The sequence below is a fragment of the Harpia harpyja genome, chromosome W, assembly GCF_026419915.1.
Source record: "Harpia harpyja isolate bHarHar1 chromosome W, bHarHar1 primary haplotype, whole genome shotgun sequence".
NCBI classification, from domain to species: Eukaryota; Metazoa; Chordata; class Aves; order Accipitriformes; family Accipitridae; genus Harpia; species Harpia harpyja.
In genome coordinates this window covers 33,984,367-34,002,541 of record NC_068968.1, presented here as the reverse complement: position 1 = coordinate 34,002,541, position 18,175 = coordinate 33,984,367, and the positions used below count along the sequence as shown (strand labels likewise).

Sequence of the window (18,175 nt, the reverse complement as noted above, 5' to 3'; positions counted from 1 at the left end):
AGTGTCACAGGACTGCAAACACTGGCTGGCACAAACAGAAGTGAGCTTGCTCTGCCTGTGTTATTCCATAAATGGGAGATGAGGGGAGCACAGGCCAAAGACAGCCAGCCCCATCGGCAACCTAGATGAACTCTGAAGCTAGTGGGTTCATGGTAAGGGCTATAGGGGAAGCCCAACTGCCTCAGATGGGCAATGACTGATGCACCTTTTTATCATTATGGAGCCCTGTGAGACATCAAGGGACTGGGGACACTGCACTGTGCCCTGGCATCAGTGCCAGAACAGAATCGCTGGATGAGTGGAGGAGGGAAACACAGCTTTCCACTATATGAGAAAAAAGAGCTGGTGTACTGCATCAGACCGGAAGTCCGGTTGGCCTGATATTCTCTCTTATAAAGAGCCATGAGTAAGTACATAAGAAAGAGTCAAACCAGAGCAAACATATATAATACTTCCCCTTAATACTCTCCCATCCTACAACTACTTTCAACTCAGAGACTACTTAAGCTGGACATGATTCCTATGTGTTTAGTAGGCTCAATGAATTTCCCTTCCCTGTATTTTTCCAATCTTCCCTTAAATCCACATAACCTTTTAGCATCCCCAGCATCATACAGCAAGAATTGTCACAGATTTACTATCATCTGCTGCATGATGTACCATCACCTTTGTTTGTTTTGTTCTTGGTACTACTAGCTTCATTGGATACCCTGTAGTTTTTTAACTGGAAGAGAATGTAGAGGCAATCTTTCTCCATCCTCTCCATGTCACTCATGATGTTGAGAAGCCATACTGAAAGCAAGACTTACCTTCACCCCTGGATCCCTGCTGGTTCCAAAGTGAGCCACAATCAGGTCAACAGCAGTGTTGATTGCCTTCACCAGACCTAGAGGGAAAGAGAGTCAGAGAGCTGCCTGAGGGGCTTCTAGGACAGACCCTGACCAAACACTTAATGAAGAAATCAGGCAGGGGCATTTCAAGCATATGTCAGCACACATGCCCTCTCTGGCAACATGATCAGCTCATGTTGGCTTTCTGCCAAAAACATGCAGAACCCCTCCTAACTCCTCACCAAATCTATCCTTGCTGGTTCCAACACTCACGTACCAGCCCAACAGTATGACAACCTTTAGAAGTGGCTGAAGCACAAGACACCCTGTCAGTGTTCCCAGGGGACATGGACCATCACCTCCACGCACCATCCCTTGAGGGAGCAGAGATGGGGTCTGAGGCAATGAGTCTTTTGCTGCTTTTATCTTACAGGGTGGCAGGGCAGAAGCCATGCATTTGGCAAGCTATGTAATAACTTTCAGTAACAAGCCAGTGGTGGGTAATCTGACATCTGCATCGGTGTGATGCAAGAACAGAAGTGGAATAGAGGGGAAGGCTGCCATCTGGTAATCACCAACACATAGCTGGTAAAGGTATGGGAACCTTTCTGCACATCCCTTGCCTCTGACATGATACCGAGGCACCTGTCAACAACCCAGTCCCCAAAGCTTGCCTCTACCATGGGTCTCATCACAGCCATATCTTGTCCTGTTTCAGAATCCTTTCTCCTGCCCTTTTACATAAATGTTTTACCATGTAGAACCCAACAGACCTTTTACCTAAATTACAAAATCTAAGGCTAGCACATCTGCAACATCACACAGACTCACAGGTCTACCCTTGTATACTGAGACAGGCATGGCAGCATGCCCTGCCTTAGGGTCATACTCCTGTGCCTGCCTGCTCTCTCCACCCTTTCTTGTGGACTTAAGATCCTTTCTAATCATACTTCCTGGGACAAGGAGCTCAAACATACTCCATGGCATGTGGCATGGTGCAGAGAACACAAGAACCTGCCGTGGAAACATCCATCAGTCCAGGGGGACATGTAGTTATGATGCTACAGTAGACAAGGGCAGGGAAAGAAACCATTATGTCTACAGAGATGACATGAGACAGAGAGAAGCACTATTTGCCTCATGCTGCGCTACACCTGTGAGAGACTGAAAGAGTTAATGTCTCAACCATTGTGGTGGGGCAAGTTCTGCTTAAAGACAAACCCTGCACAGCAAGGAACCACAGGTGAAAAGAAGCTGATCAGCACAGATCAGCAACAGGACAGGGAGGGCATGCCGGAGGGTGCACAGCTCCGTGTTCTGATGTGCTGAGCAGGGCAGCTCACCATGCATGGCGAAAGATCACGTCTGCAGGGAAGGGGAAGCTACTCCCCAAACGACCCCCAAGCCCAAAGGCTCACAAACTGAACATGGTACCTAATTAGCCTAATGAGTTCGAGTGCCCACCCGAAGGAGGGGCAAGGATGATAAAAGGACACAAACTGAAACCCCAGGTGCGCAAGCCCACCGGAACTGGACCCCTTGGCTTACTGGACCAACGCTGGACCCAGGACTGGTGAAATCTTTCTCTCTTCCTTTTTCTCTCTCTTCTTCTCTCTTTCCTTTTCCATAATCCCTACACCTCATCCCTTTAAGACATAAAACCATTGACCAAGTCTGGGACTAAGAGTGGATCCAGCCGCCCCTAGGCCCTTCTCTGAGAAGGAGTCTAGAAAGCAAGGGGGTCTACTCTGAACCTGGTGACTCAATGCAAGGGATCTCTTTATTCCCTGAATTGATGTATATGGTTACCACGGGTTACATGGTTCCCTGAGGTAGTGTCGTGGTTTAACCCCAGCCAGCAACTAAACACCACGCAGCCGCTCACTCACTCCCCCCCACCCAGTGGGATGGGGGAGAAAATCGGGAAAAGAAGCAAAACCCATGGGTTGAGATAAGAACGGTTTAATAGAACAGAAAAGAAGAAACTAATAATGATAATGATAACACTAATAAAATGACAACAGCAATAATGAAAGGATTGGAATGTACAAATGATGCGCAGTGCAATTGCTCACCACCTGCCGACCGACACCCAGCTAGTCCCCCGAGCGGCAATTCCCCGCCCCCACTTCCCCGTTCCTATACTAGATGGGACGTCACATGGCATGGAATACCCTGTTGGCCACTTTGGGTCAGGTGCCCTGGCTGTGTCCTGTGCCAACTTCTTGTGCCCCTCCAGCTTTCTTGCTGGCTGGGCATGAGAAGCTGAAAAATCCTTGACTTTAGTCTAAACACTACTGAGCAACAACTGAAAACATCAGCGTTATCAACTTTCTTCGCATACTGAACTCAAAACATAGCACTGTACCAGCTACTAGGAAGACAGTTAACTCTATCCCAGCTGAAACCAGGACAGGTGGTTCCATGCCAATTCCTGTTGTGAGAAACCCCGCCCCCTACTGTTATGCCTCCCAAGTTCAGTTTGCTTCTGTCATGAATAAAATCTTTAACTGATCGTTTGGTGTCGTTTCACCTTAATTTAACCCGAGGGAATTTTGAATTAAACACAACTCCCTGGTCTGTCCAGCCCAGGTCGTGATGACACCACACCCTCCTCCATTGACACGAGATGCATGGACTCACTCACCCTTCTTCTGCAGCAGGTCGATGGAGATGGACTCTGTGTTGCCATCTGGGGAGAGGCAGAACTCAGTGGGGGGTTTCTCTGCTAGTGAGAAGTAGTCAGGGAAGATGTCAATGTAGGTAAGCTGGTGTTGCCTCATAGACTGCCCTGCAGGGCCAAGACAGGGAGGAGAAGGATCAGCCCCAAGCCCTTATACTAAAGCCTCTCCCACATTGTTTGCTTTTCCCAGAAGCAACCTCACCAGCAGGAGTCTTCACACCAGCCTGTCCAAGACAGCAAGGCTACAGGCTTGTTACTCTTCCAGCAATGGTTTGCAACATGAGCCTGTAGAGTTCAACCCCACAGTCCACCCAACATCTAGCTCCAGCTTGACTGGGGGCCCATGGGCACTGGAAGATGCTGTGGGAGGTTCACCCTCATGAGCTGATGCTAAGGAAAACCTCGCTGCACCAGACTCTCAGGGCTGCTGTGCGGATAGCCCCAGCAAGTGGGGTCAAAAGTAGAGCACAGAGAGAATCCCTACTTGTCACACACACAGGCATCAAACTACATGCCTTCTGCCTGTCCCCTGAGATGGTCTCTATTTTCAAGAGGTGACTTTTGCAGGAGATCTTTCATGTGCTTGATTTCCATCTGGTTGATTCCCCAGCTCTGGGCAAGGCATCTTCCTGTGAAGGAGGGATGAAGAAACTGTTTGGGTTGTCAGTGAGGTGTAGAGCTTTGGGGAATTCACTCCATGACTTGGGTCTGGCCTCAAGAATGCTCTCCCTCCCACAGACAGACCCCTCTGCTCCTCCTGGAGGACTCTCAAAGGTTCAGCCAAAAGCGGCCTGCCACTCTCGGCCTTTCCTACACAGCTTTTGGAGAACAGAGAAGACCTTAAGGGCAGAGCATGGAGAAGACAGAGCCCCATGGAGCCCTACAGTGTTGCCAGCTGCCCCATGGGAGCTACAGCCCAGCACCTAGCATGCTGCCAGAGTTGGGGCAGATACCGTGGAGCACAGACATGAGATCTCCAAGGGCCACAACTCCTGTATGAGACATGAACTACAAGCTGGACACAGCCTAGGAGCACTTGCTGAGTTCTGAGCCAGCTTTTGGGCCATTCACTTTCCCCTTCAATCCAGCCCAGAGCCAGACCTGACTGCTCTCACCTTGTGGAGAAGAAGGGAGGCTCCACACAGAGTGTACCCATCAGTGAGGCCATTTTCACCTTCATCTTGTACCCCTCAGCCACACTGTGAGCAGATGCATCATCCCTCCTGCTTAGAGCAGGCAGAGCAGTGATGAGGCCAGGCATAGCTGGGATACTGAACCTGAGCCCCAAGGTCACCTCCCAAGACACCCCCCCCCAGCAGAAAGGTGGTGCGCACCATTCAGCTTGCAGTGGAAATAGCTGGTGTTGAGAGTGCCAGGGAGCTCAAAGATGGGGTTTCCCCGGTTCAGCTGGGGCTCTTGCTGCCTCCTGTCTAGGCTGCCTGCTAAGCCAGGCAGCCCCGAAAGGTGGTCCAGACCCAGGGGGTTCCTCTGCCTGTACTCCCGCCACTTCAGTGCTTGGGGGGAGAGGTGATTTGCTAGAATGCCGCAGGCAGTGAACACCAGATGGAAGGATGTGAGCAGATGGGAGGACATGGAGGAGAAACAGGGAGAGAGATGAGAAAGAGGAAGGACAGAAAGAGAGACAGCAAGTTAGTTAAAAGTCCAGCAGCATTTCAGGACATTAGCATACATACATGAAGGGAGGCGGAGGCCACAGCCTGGCAGAGCAGGGCAGGAGCCTGGATGGCCTCATGGCTGCGGGCAAAGAGGGAGCAGGACTGGGGTGCAAACACCTGGTGTGGGTTGCTGTAAGATCAGCAGCCCCATGCTGCCCTCTCCAGAGACACAGTGTAGAAGTCAGGACTGGACAGACATGCTTTTAGCATACCATTTTCTTTTGCAGGCAGAGTGATGATGGGGGCTGTTGGGTGTTGCAGCACCCAGATGCAATTTTGCCCCGGGCTGCAGCTATAAGGGAGAGTGGTACTATAGGGAGCAGTAGCCAGAGAGCTGGAGATGTTCCAGACTAGCACATCCTGGTGGATGGGAACCCACCATTGAGGGGCCATATTCCCATGCTGCTCAGGGGACCAGAGCTGCTGGTCTCACTGCTACTCCTCCAGTGGGGATCTGCATGGCCTCCTACTCTGCTCACAGGCATACCATCCACTGAGAGGGGCAGGAAGGACCCACTGTGGAGTCGGTACTCGGAGAGCGGTGGGCTTGGCTCCAGAGATGCCTCCTTCTTGGGAACAGGCTTGGGATTCTCCTTTTGCCTCAGGGCATCAGCTTTGGTGGCTTGGGAGGGCTGCGTGGCACTGATGGCAGGGGAAGACCTCATGGGAAGCAGGCTGGCAGAGATGGGGCAGGATCTGCTCCTGGGAGGCTGGCTCTCTCCAGCCCTCTCTGTGGTAGATGAGGAAGAGGAGTCCACGCTTTGAAAGAAAGGCACGTTGCATCGCACAGGAGAGTAACTCCCCAGGGGGGGTGGACGGGTTGTCTCAGGGGCAGGCTTCTTAATGCAGCCATCATTGCAGGAGGCAGCTCCATCCACTGAGCATTGGGTCAGGAGCGTGCTGTGGGCTTGGCTCCCCGCTGCCACTGATTGCTCTGCTGAGGCGGCCAAGGCTGAGGACTGGGAACTGGAGGAGATCTGCTGGCTGGCAGGCCAGTTGCTGGACAAGCTGTAGAGTTGGGAAAGGCTGGAGGCAAAATGGCTGCGCAGAGCATGGGCCTTGGGTGGCTTGCTGAAATGGTGCTGGAAAACAAAGGGCTGGATAGGCAGAGTCGTGGGACGCTGGTCCTTGCTGTAGCGTACCACAGGTTTGCAGTCTGTGCCACCACCTTCAGGGAGAGAAAGGGAGACAGAGTGTGAGGATGGGCAGAAGGACAGTCATTGTCAGCCTGGCAGATCACAGGCAAAAGGGACCCTGCTCTCAGTTGTGGGAAGAGGATGAGCTAGAGGCCAGTGACACAAGCAGAGTGGTTCAAGTTTGAACCAGTTACATATATTATGAGCTGGCAGGGTAAAGACATGTGGCCCCAAATGCAGAATTTCCAGCTGTTGACAGCTATCTGGAAGAGTAGGGCGCTGTACTGGGGGCTTCTCTCTCCTGGTAGGGTCACCAGATTCCCATCCCTTCCCCATCCTTTGCTCCCAGGACAGCACAAGCCATGGCCCCAAGCGCCTGCCCTTGGCCTGCCTCCATCCAGGCAGTACCACAAAGACATGTCCCAATGCACTGTGGTACAGCAAGATTTCTTATCCCGACTCACCCAACTGAGCAGAAGCATTACATGCAATAGCACCACAGCTCTGCATCCCACATTGCACTCAGTGCTGTCAGAAAGGCTGCTTGCTTCCCCTTCTCCCTCCCTCCTCTTTCTCCTGTAACTGTTCCCCCTCTGAGCACACAGGTCCCTTCCTCCTCCTGCCTGTACCAGATCCAAACAGGATGTTCCCAACTGAATCAGGCCCACAGCAGAATAAGAAGAGCTTCCAACCCTGGAAAAGGCAGGTCTGCTTCAGCAAATGACTGACAGGGATTTCCTAAGGGTATGTGCTGGGCTGATCTCCTACATGTGCATGCCTGCAGCTCCTGGTGGGGCCACAATATCCTGAGGGACACAGCTGAAGTGTGACACACTGTGCACAACACACACAGCACTGGATGCACATATGGGGCTGACTGGGATCCCTGATCACTGCACCACATCCCGGCGTGGCGTGGCAGCTTCTGGCTTGCCTTCCCCACCACTCCTCCAGCTCACAGCAAATTCTGGGACAAAGGACCCATTCCAAGCAGAGCCCTGGTGTTACTTGCTGCCTGTGGGGTGTGCCAGGCCTCTCTCCCTATAGCTAGCCTTTAGCAGGGCTTGCTTTCCCTCTAGTCCCTTCTCAGACCCTCTAGGCTTGCATGCTGCTCTCAGCTGGCATGAGGCAGCTCTGCCTCTATCTCCAGCTGCAGGCAGGAGCTTTCCATACAGTGCTAATGCCTGCTTTGCTGTCACAGTGCAGAGGAAGGGACCGCAGCAGGGGGTGCAGGAACTGCTGTGATATATTGCCCTGAGAGCTCTTGTCTGCCCCCTCCTTCTGCTCCCTGAGCAGCTCTTGCTCCTTCCAAGCACTCCTTCTGCAAATCAAGAGGGCTGCTCCCACAGCTGCCTTCTCCCAGCAGAGACCTGCCTTCCCTGCCATCCCACACCGAGCGCACATTCAAGGCTTAATAAACAAACAGGACAATACACAAAAAACTCTTGCTCCAAAGGCCAAAATCTCTCCCACACCTGCCGTGGCAATGAATGACATGTTCTTCCTATCTCCTGCCAGAAATTTTCAGGGCATTAAATGGAGACAGTCAGGTCCTTGGCATGTTAGGGGCTATCTACCACAGCAGTCTAGTCAGAGCCTGTCGTGGTTTAACCCCAGCCAGCAACTAAACACCACGCAGCCGCTCACTCACTCCCCCCCACCCAGTGGGATGGGGGAGAAAATCGGGAAAAGAAGCAAAACCCGTGGGTTGAGATAAGAACGGTTTAATAGAACAGAAAAGAAGAAACTAATAATGATAATGATAAACCTAATACAATGACAACAGCAATAATAAAAGCATTGGAATGTACAAATGATGTGCAGTGCAATTGCTCACCACCCACCGACTGACACCCAGCTAGTCCCCGAGCCGCGATCCCCTGCCCCCACTTCCCAGTTCCTATACTAGATGGGACGTCACATGGTATGGAATACTCCGTTGGCCACTTTGGGTCAGGTGCCCTGGCTGTGTCCTGTGCCAACTTCTTGTGCCCCTCCAGCTTTCTCGCTGGCTGGGCATGAGAAGCTGAAAAATCCTTGACTTTAGTCTAAACACTACTGAGCAACAACTGAAAACATCAGTGTTATCAACATTCTTCCCATACTGAACTCAAAACATAGCACTGTACCAGCTACTAGGAAGACAGTTAACTCTATCCCAGCTGAAACCAGGACAGAGCCCCATTTTAGACAGGGTCTTACCTGTGAAACAGGTACAAGAACTGTCTAGGGCAGAGATGGAGGTCTCCTGCCATGCTGGAGAAATGGCTGTACCTCTGATGGGACTGTCACACAGCTTCCTCACAAGGACATGTAACGGCAATATCAAGGTGGAAAGTAATTCATGTATTACAGGCTTTCCTGCAGAGGAAGCTGGGACAATTACCCTCCAGAGGAACCTTTGCTGCAATCCAATGCACTGTGGAGGATATGGCCAGGATATTCCAGCAGAGACACACAGCTTCTCTAATCTCTGCAGGACTCATGTTGTAAGTCCTGGCAGAGACTGTGTGAGCTCCCTGACCCTGCATTGAGAGGAGACTGCTGGCTATGCCTCTTCCCTCCCCACCTCTGCCCAATGTGGCTCCAAAGAAGAAAGGCTAAAAACTCCTCAATGGTTCCTTTCCCTTCATCTGCTGGGAACATGGCTCTGCTGAGCATCTTCAAATCTCTGTCTTGGGAGCTAAAGGCAGGTGGTTCTCATGGACCAGGGGAGTACAATGCCCTGGAAGGGAGACAATCCTCCAAGCTGCACAGACCCCAAGTGCTAATGCCGTGTCCTCCCTTACATGATAGGAGAGGTTTGCACAGAACCTCAAAAGGCTTTAGAAATACAAAGACAAGACACTTGCACTGATCTGGGTCTGAAATAAGCACAGCAGGGTTTTGTCCCAAGGAGTGGTAGACCAGGAAACAAACTGCACAGGCACTGGTCTCCCATTGCCATGCAGGTTCCTCTGCTGCTCCCCTCATGTCCCAAAAAGCAGTCTTTCTTTTTACTTCTCCATTCTGCCTAGTTTGGCTCCTTACTGTCTGCTCGGGCTCTAACATCTCTTTGTCCATGGCCACTGGTAGAGCTACTTGAGAAGCTGGCATCTGCCTCCATCAGCAGGGAGAGAGAGGCTTGCTCACCTTCCCCATGCCCACTGGGGACGGTCTCACTGGAGCCTGAGCCTTTGGTGGAACACAAAGCCTGGCTGTCCCCAAAAGCGTGATTCAAACAGAAGTCCTTACAGCTCCGGTTCAGGCTGTGGACAAAGGGCATGGGTAGAAGACTCTGGCTGCGGCAAGCTCTTTCTTCAAGGAAGGTTGGGCAATCCCACTGTGTCTCGGGGATAGGGGAGAACTCCAAGGAGGAATCGCCACTGGACCGGAGAGGTGGGGAGGTGCCATTCTTTTTCCTGCCTTTAGCCAGTTCAGCAAAAGATGTCACTTGCTTCGGGGGTGAACTCTGGATGGCTATTGCTGGACTTTCACTCAGCTTGATCGGACAGCTCACCATGCGCTCCAAAGAGCCCAGCCTGCTGCTAGGACTCCTGTCCAGGTTCTGATCATAGCTCCTGGAGCGCTGCCAGCTTGTGTTGAGGTTAGGTGGTGACACATTCACATAGACCTGACCTTCAGTCATGTTCTGGGCGGCTTCTCCCTTTGCCTCCTCTTCACTGCACTCCACATTCCTTTCTTCTTGTCTCAGGTCAGGCCTTCTAAACAGATAGTATTCAGTGGGCTGGGCTGGGCTACCTTTGGTATGGTCTTCCGAGCAGCTAGTTATGGAAGATCCTGCTGGGCTGGGGGATGACTGGGAAGACAAGTCACATGTGACTAACTTATAATAATTCTGAGTAGCCACAACAAGCCGTGCTTGGCTCTGGAAGCAGGCAGTGAGATCTGAGCTCTCCGAAGTGCAAGGCTCACAGTGGAGGTGGTAGGAGTTACAGTTAGCATCAAGGACAGGTGAGGAGGAGTGTTGACACCCACACACCTTCCCTGAACTCTCTGGGTGATGTGACTCACAAGACATCTTGGATTCTGTGGGTGATGAATGCAAATCCAGGTAAAAAGCTCCTGTGTCTGAGTGGCTGCAGAAGGAAGAGTCACAGGACAGGTTGGCTGAATTCAGGTTAGATCGAGAATGGCCATTCATTTTGTTGTAGAGAGCACTGAAGTTCACCAGCACCCCATTGGAGCTGTTGCAGGAAGAGTCACTTATGTAGCCCATCTGTTGGTCAATCACTTCAGACTGACTTGATGAACTGTAGCAGTGACAATGCTGGAGCTCTGAGCTGGAACAGCTGCATGTCCGTCTGTGCAGGGCATCCTGATTTCTCAGTGATTCACCCATGTTCTGGTTCCACTCCTGGTCGCCACCATCAAAAGAGAAGCTGGAGGAGCTGCCACAATGGCAGCTGCATTCATCCAGCTCCATGCGTTCCGAGGCCTGGTGGCACTGGTTCGCATTGTTCCTCTTCTGGACATCGTCACTGCTGATTTTGTCCTCTTGCCCATCTACCACACCAGACCGGCTGACCATGTTCCAGGATTTCACAACGTGGTTGGAGTCATGGAGGTGGAAAGGGGGCAAGGCCAGCTCATGCAGATGAAAGGGAGGTTTGCCAGCCACAAGGGAGTTGTGAAGGTGGAAAGATTTTTGACCCAAGTTATCCCCAAAGATGCTGAGGTCTTCACCCTCGTTCAGCAGGAAAGGGTTGTGTTGATTACTGACACTATGGACAATCAAGTCCCTCGCTTTGCCTTCTTTGTTGTCTGAGGCCTCTGCTAAGGTTTCAGAGGCCTGGAGAAAGCTGCTGTACGCCAAGGAGTCAGTTTGTGAAAGGTCTCTGTCCGGAAGGGCAGAGGTCTGTGTAATGCCTAGCTCTGGCTGGCAGAAGGGGTTGGTCCTTTTGCTCACGGAGCAGCACTGTCTATCAGGGACCTGGCAATGCACCAGGGGAATGTGATGGACAATCAGCGTCTCGCCAGTCAGTTTGGGTGAACTATCCATGGTGAGGAATGCTCTTCAGGACATCAGTTAAGCTGGTGCTACCCATGGACAGGTAGGGGTGTGCATGAGAGGCTGGGAGGACACTTCTCATGGGGGAATTCAGATACCTAGAGAGAGGCAAAAACACAAAGGAAGTCACCTCTCAGGAAAGGCAGTGACTATTTAAAGCATCCTTGGTTTGACTGAAGACTTCATGACCTAAACAGACTGGACCTTGTCAGCACAAGTACCTGAGCACAAGGTCCCGAGTTCTCCTTCAGGGGAAGCACCACAATGTAAGACAAACATGTCCCCCCCTCCCTGCAGACTCCTGGGACAACACTTGTGCTTCCAACTGATCCCTCTCAAACTTATCTGGATGTTGTGGTTTAACCCCAGCCAGCAACTAAGCACCATGCAGCCACTCACTCACTCCCCCCCACCCAGTGGGATGGGGGAGAGAATCGGAAGGAAAAAGGTAAAACTCGTGGGTTGAGATAAGAACAGTTTAATAGAACAGAAAGGAAGAAAATAATAATGATAACAATAACAATAATAAAATGACAATACTAATAAAAGGATTGGAATATACAAAACAAGTGATGCACAATGCAATTGCTCACCACTCGCTGATCGACACCCAGTTAGTTCCCGAGCAGCAATTCCCCCCAGCCCCACTCCCCCCAGTTTATATACTGGACATGATGTCACATGGTATGGAATACCCTGTTGGCCAGTTTGGGTCAGCTGCCCTGGCTGTGTCCCCTCCCAACTTTTTGTGCCCCTCCAGCCTTCTTGCTGGCTGGGCATGAGAAGCTGAAAAATCCTTGATTTTAGACTAAACATTACTTAGCAACAACTGAAAACATCAGTGTGTTATCAACATTCTTCTCATACTGAACTCAAAACATAGCACTGTACCAGCTACTAGGAAGACAATTAACTCTATCCCAGCTGAAACCAGGACACTGGAGTAACTGATTTCAGTCAGGTGGCCAAAGGGCTGCACAGGCTTTGGGCCAAATGAAGACCTCATTGCTGATGGCACTGTACACTCACAGGAAAACATGCAGACAGCACAGGGTCTGAAATGAAGTGCTGCACTCTGATGAGACTAGTCCATCTTCTCGCACTGGATTCAATATCTTTGCCTGCCTTTAGGTACCTTGAACTTTCCTTTAAGAACCACTTAACTGCACTGCCAGACCTTGCAACATTGGAGAGACACAAGTCCAGGCAGAGACTGGAAAGCAGGAACAGACTGGAACAGGAAAGCAGCAACAACCATTCTTCTCCAAAATCCAGGAGTCCCCATGAGGTCCTGAGCTCTTTTAATGGTGCCAGGGGAGCAAACCAAAGTATGCAACTACTTATTCACACAAGGGCCTCTCGTGAAAAGGAGCGGATGACTTCAGTGAGGCCATGGGGAGCTACTGCTGATGGTTAAATAGGTCCCATACAGCACATTGCCTTCTGCTAACCTTTTGCTGATGATTAAGCCTCAGCTCAGGCTGGTTCCTCTTGTGGTCCTGGGTGCCTGGTTCACAGTTCCCTGACACTCTGCTACATTATCTATAGCACTTATCTGCTTATCTTCTTACCTGCTGCACTTCACAACAGTACCACTGCCACAGCCCACAGTCCCAGGAGCCGTACAGGCAGGGCACTAAGAGCCCAACTCCCTCAGTGTTCAGTAAATAGCAGGTTGTCATAAAGCTAGAGGAAGATGTTCACTAGCATTTGATATGGGAGAGCAGAGAACATGTTCATTCCTCCTTCCCCATCTAACCCAGAGGTCCAACTTGCAAGCACCTCCAGGACAGTCTGGAGGGGGTTTTCCCTCTTGCCTTGCTTCTACAGTTCAGAGAAGCCAATGCAGAGAAGTGCATTGGAGGGTGTCCTGGTTTCAGCTGGGATAGAGTTAATTTTCTTTCTAGTAGCTGGTATAGTGTTATGTTTGGGATTTAGTATGAGAAGAATGTTGATAACACACTGATGTTTTCAGTTGTTGCCAAGTAGTGTTTAGAATAAGTCAAGGATTTTTCAGCTTCTCATGCCCAGCCAGCAAGAAGGCTGGAGGGGCACAAAAAGTTGGGAGGGGACACAGCCAGGGCAGCTGACCCAAACTGGCCAACAGGGTATTCCATACCATGTGACGTCACGTCCAGTATATAAACTGGGGGGAGTGGGGCTGGGGGGAATTGCTGCTCGGGAACTAACTGGGCGTCGGTCAGCGAGTGGTGAGCAATTGCATTGTGCATCACTTGTTTTGTATATTCCAATCCTTATTTTATTATTGTTATTATTATCATTATTATTTTCTTCCTTTCTGTTCTGTTAAACTGTTCATATCTCAACCCATGAGTTTTACTTTTTTTTTTCCAATTCTGTCCCCCATCCCACTGGGTGGGGGGGAAGTGAGTGAGCAGCTGTGGTGCTTAGTTGCTGGCTGGGGTTAAACCACAACACCTGGTGTTTACAGTAAACACCCAATGATGTAAAAGTTAATGGTAACACCAGCATTAGCGAGCAGACAAGCCTTGTGGTAGACTCTACCAGAGATCATCATGAGACCTACATGGGGGGCACGCACACCCTCATGCCTGCTTCTGCTGGGATGTTTCACACAGGATTAGGCTCTGAAGTAGAGAGGTCACCTGGTCCACTTGGACTGCATCCAGCTGGACTATCGTGCAACCCTAAACTGCCCCCCAACCTATAGTCTCCCTAATGCCTGTATCACCCTTCACTCCCCTTTCAGTGATTCCTCTGTCTTACAAGCCTCTGGCTCCATTTCCACAGCTTCTGCTGCAGAGGCTGAAAGGAATGAGTCTGTCCTCAGCCCAGTTCCTGGGAGAAGATCTTTTACATCAGGGATTCCCAAGATCACATTGTTCAAGAACCACCGTGGGTAACAGCAGCTCCTGGCTCTGTGCCTAGCACACACATGCTGAAAGTGGTGTTCAACAGCTGGGGCAATGTCCGTGTCCCATTTTGAACCTTTCACTCCACTGATGGTACACGTAGGAGTAGGAGCTCCTATTTATCCTGTCACCCCCCCCAGCACTATGGGAAAAAAAACCCTGGCCCTGGTCCCCCAGTGCCTATCTACTCATTCAGACTTCCCCTGCCCTTGTTACTGCCTTTGTAGCTGTTTGTAACACTTAATCACATCTCTCCATAAGGCTTTGCTATATTTTGAGTGTCGCCACAATACAACTGCTTGAAAAGCATCATTTTGAGGATACAGACTGTGATGACAGCACACTTCACTGCTGAAGCACCTGGTCTCCGCTGCCTCTGGGAAATGGCTGCTTGGAACTGGCTTCCAGCACTGATCTGCTGACAAGCCCTGCTGAGCAACATCACTTCACATTGGTACAGATGCTGCTCTGGGAGAACAAGCTTTGCACAGGCACACTTTGACATTTGACAGCAAAATGTCAAGAGAGCTGACACTCAGCCATTTCTCAGCTGTCTCTCCAGAGCTCTGGCTGCAACCTGCAACTCTTCCCAGCTATTTAGTTTCAGTGGCAGCACAGGCTCCCTGGGTGGACTGTGATTCACTGGCTATCACAGATGCTGCAGCAGATGGATGCATACTCTGCCTGCTCCCAGCACAAGGCTCTGAGGTCCAATATCACAGAAGGCAGGCAGCCAGCTCCTGCCAGGAGCCATTCTGACAGCTTCCCTAGGGATATGCATGACACTTTTTCTGCCTTAGATACCTCTTTCTCCCTTGGGACACCTCTCCTGGCTTCCTCCTGTCTCAGAGATGCAGGGAGGTTAGGCAGTGGCACTGCCAGTGCAGGGATTATTCAGTTCCCAACACCAGAGCACCCTCCCTGGCCATACTGTCCCTTGGCTCTCCCTCCCTGATTCTGGAAGACTGTAGAAGGATCCTTCTTCTATTTAGGGTCTGGTAGGCTGGGATTGACACTGGAGCACAAAATCCAGCAAGCAGAGTAGTTTCAGATTCTGCTGGCTTTGATCAGCTCCTTGTAAAGCCCTCACACTCCTCTGCAAGGGGAAATTTCTAGATGTGGGGATAGGCAGTCTATACCTGAACACTTTTTGCCAAATCAGTTCATTCTTCTTATTTATCATTTGCAATAGCACAAGCCCACACTGTGCTGAATCCTGCTCAGTCCTACACACACATCAGCAAACATAGCATCCAGCAATGATCCCTGCCCAGAAAAGTATGTTGTGGCAGTACAAGGCAGGGAGGCATGCAGGGAGCACAATGACTCTAGACACATCAGTACAACAGCTATTTTGATTGCAAATGTCAAAATTCATTACCTTCTCCATACTGATGCCATCTGCTGCTACATGGGAGATATGGATTGTTTATTCAGTTAGCTTGCTCTTGAGGTGCTAAGGGTTACCTGGAGAAGGTGAGGGCCAGACATTTCATTACCTGTGGATGCTTCACTCCAGTCAAGATAATACAGAACAGAGAAGGATGGCATTTTGTGAGACACCTATGATGTGTTGTGGAATTGCTTATCAATGCTTATACTCCTATGTATATATGTATATATATACACATAGCAAAAACTCCTTAGCTGCAGCAAAGCTCTAGGTAAGTAGTGGGAGAGGAGTGCTGAACAACAAAGGATGGTTCAGCACTGATCTGAGAGCTGCCTGCCAAGCTATGTCTGCGCTTTAGAAAGGAGGCAGCATGTTGCAGATAACAGGGGCATACAGCACCTTGCAGAGCTGAGCCTTTCAGGATCTACACCTCATGCCTTGTAAGTCCTTGCTGAGCACTACATAGAGGCCCCTAAATCCCTCCTCTGTCCTACCCTCAAAGACTGAGGACGTGCTGATTTAAGGGCGGTTGGTGCAGCTGCATGGCTTCTGGAGTACAGCCTCCTGCCTCTGCAACACTGCTGAGAAGATGCAGAAGCTATCAATCAGAGCCGGCTCCAGACTGGCCTGCAAGGCTCTGCTTCAATTAAGAGGGGGCTGGTGCCTCCAAGTGCTGATGCGTTAGGTGTGTCAGTCACATACTGCCAGGCATACCCCGCTATCTGTTACTGCTCTGGCCATGCTTTTGGAGGTCCATCGCTGATTGCTTAATACCCTGCTCTGCTCAGCGCTCTCAGCTGCACACATGGGTGTATTGGGTCTGGCTGAGATGGAGTTAATACTCCCCATAGCAGCCCTCATAGCACTGTGCTCTGCATCAGTAGCTAGAAAGGTGTTGATAACACACCAGTGTTTTGGCTACTGCTGAGCAGTGCTGGCACAGCATCAAGGCTGTGTCTCCAACATTTTTGCCCCCCCCCTCAATGGCAGGCTGGGGCAGGGCGAGATCTCGGGAGGGGACATAACCAGGACAGCTGACCTAAACTAACCAAACAGATATTCCATACCATATGACGTCAGCTCAGATATAAAAGCTAAGTAAAGGGAGACGGAAGGGGGGCATTTTTGTCTTCCGGAGCAACTACTACGCGTTCTGAAGCCCTGCTTCCCAGGAAGTGGCTAGACATCGCCTGCTGATGGGAAGTAGAGAATAATATCATTTGTTTTTCTTTGCTTTCGCGCGCGACCTTGGCTTTCAGTTTATTAAACTGTCCTTATCTTGACCCACGAGCCTTTTGTTATATTTTCTCCCCCCTGTCCAGCTGAGAAGGGGGAGTGATAGAGCGGCTTTGGTGGGCACCTGGCATCCAGCCAGGGTCAACCCACTACAATGGGGCAACTGGGTTCAACACACAGCGACACAAGTTTCCTCATAAAATGTAATGCAATAGTGGGGGAGGCATGTAAAGATTTAAGAAATAAATGTGATTTAAATACAAAAAGATTGCACATATAGCATGGAGAATGAAGAGGCAGGAGCAAGATCATCAGAACTGCCAGCTGGAGGTGATGCTGGCTTTTTGGAGGGTGGCTTTTCGAAACAAATTACTGTTTCTACAAATGTCAGCCACTTCATCTATGAAATCGAATGCCCAATGTAAACCTTTAACTGGGAGGATTCTTACTGCCTCTTTCTGAATGGCTATGGTTTCACTGTCATCATCATCTTCCTCAGATGGACCAAGATCTATCAAGTCACTCAAGGGTGAAAGATGGAAAAACAGAGTTAAAAGCTAGGCATTCAGTTTCATAGATGAACCAGCAAAAATCCTTTTGTATTGGAGCTGCTTGTTCTTTGAGGGTTCTTCCATGTAAATCCCTGACTCCTACAGAGTATTTGCATTAACATGCTTAAAGAAACCAACACAGCTCTACAAAACAAGCATGAGCAGAAATGCTGCAAAAAGCAACGGTTTGTGTGAGCTTGCAGACATGGGCACAATACAGACATCTCCTCTTTGCTCACGGGGAGAGATATATTCAGTTTACTCCCTGTAAGTCTACCTCCAGGCAAAAGGGCTGGGTGAAGAATCCAGACTGAAAGCCACTCTTCAGACATTCAACAGGACAGGCAGTGTGAGGGATCTCAGGGCTCACTGGTTCCAGGACCAGTTTCCAGGATCCCAGTAATGCAGTTCATCCCTGCCCCAGCTTTGCCACTCCAAAAGCTGCCAGAAAGTACTGAATGGTTTAAAAAAAACTCAACAGGAAAATTCCAGCAAGCTGAAGGGCATTCCGGGAGCAGCGTGAGCGAAGAGGATGGGGTGAGGGGCACAGGATGAGTGGCCTGGGGGCGGGACTGAACCATCTGGGTGAGTAAGAAGAGGATGGATGTGAGGACTCAGGAAGCCTGTAAGTTGTTGTAGGGTGGGACTAGCTAGTGGTATTTGTTTGGACATTCATTCATTTCTCACCAGTTAATACATCTCTGCCAAATTCATGCCTTCATTAAATGCTTTTGAGACAAGGGGAGTCAAAAGAATCTCAGTAGA

General features: G+C 50.3%; 1 protein-coding gene across 4 annotated transcripts in view; it reads right to left on the bottom strand.

Moving 5' to 3' along the window:
- Positions 1 to 18,175, bottom strand: part of LOC128136233 (AP-4 complex accessory subunit RUSC2-like) — a 48,315-nt gene that overhangs the window by 14,527 nt on the left and 15,613 nt on the right. Inside the window, exons 2-6 of one of the 4 annotated variants that reach the window (XM_052775469.1) lie at positions 9,458 to 11,434; positions 5,569 to 6,357; positions 4,848 to 5,048; positions 3,478 to 3,621; positions 810 to 886 (exon numbers count right to left, since the gene is read on the bottom strand). In XM_052775469.1, the coding sequence (XP_052631429.1) occupies positions 810 to 886; positions 3,478 to 3,621; positions 4,848 to 5,048; positions 5,569 to 6,357; positions 9,458 to 11,327 (3,081 nt within the window). In that variant the 5' untranslated portion in view covers positions 11,328 to 11,434. The remainder of the gene's footprint in view (positions 1 to 809; positions 887 to 3,477; positions 3,622 to 4,847; positions 5,049 to 5,568; positions 6,358 to 9,457; positions 11,435 to 18,175) is intronic. The other 3 variants (XM_052775470.1, XM_052775471.1, XM_052775472.1) reach the window with 3 other exon arrangements.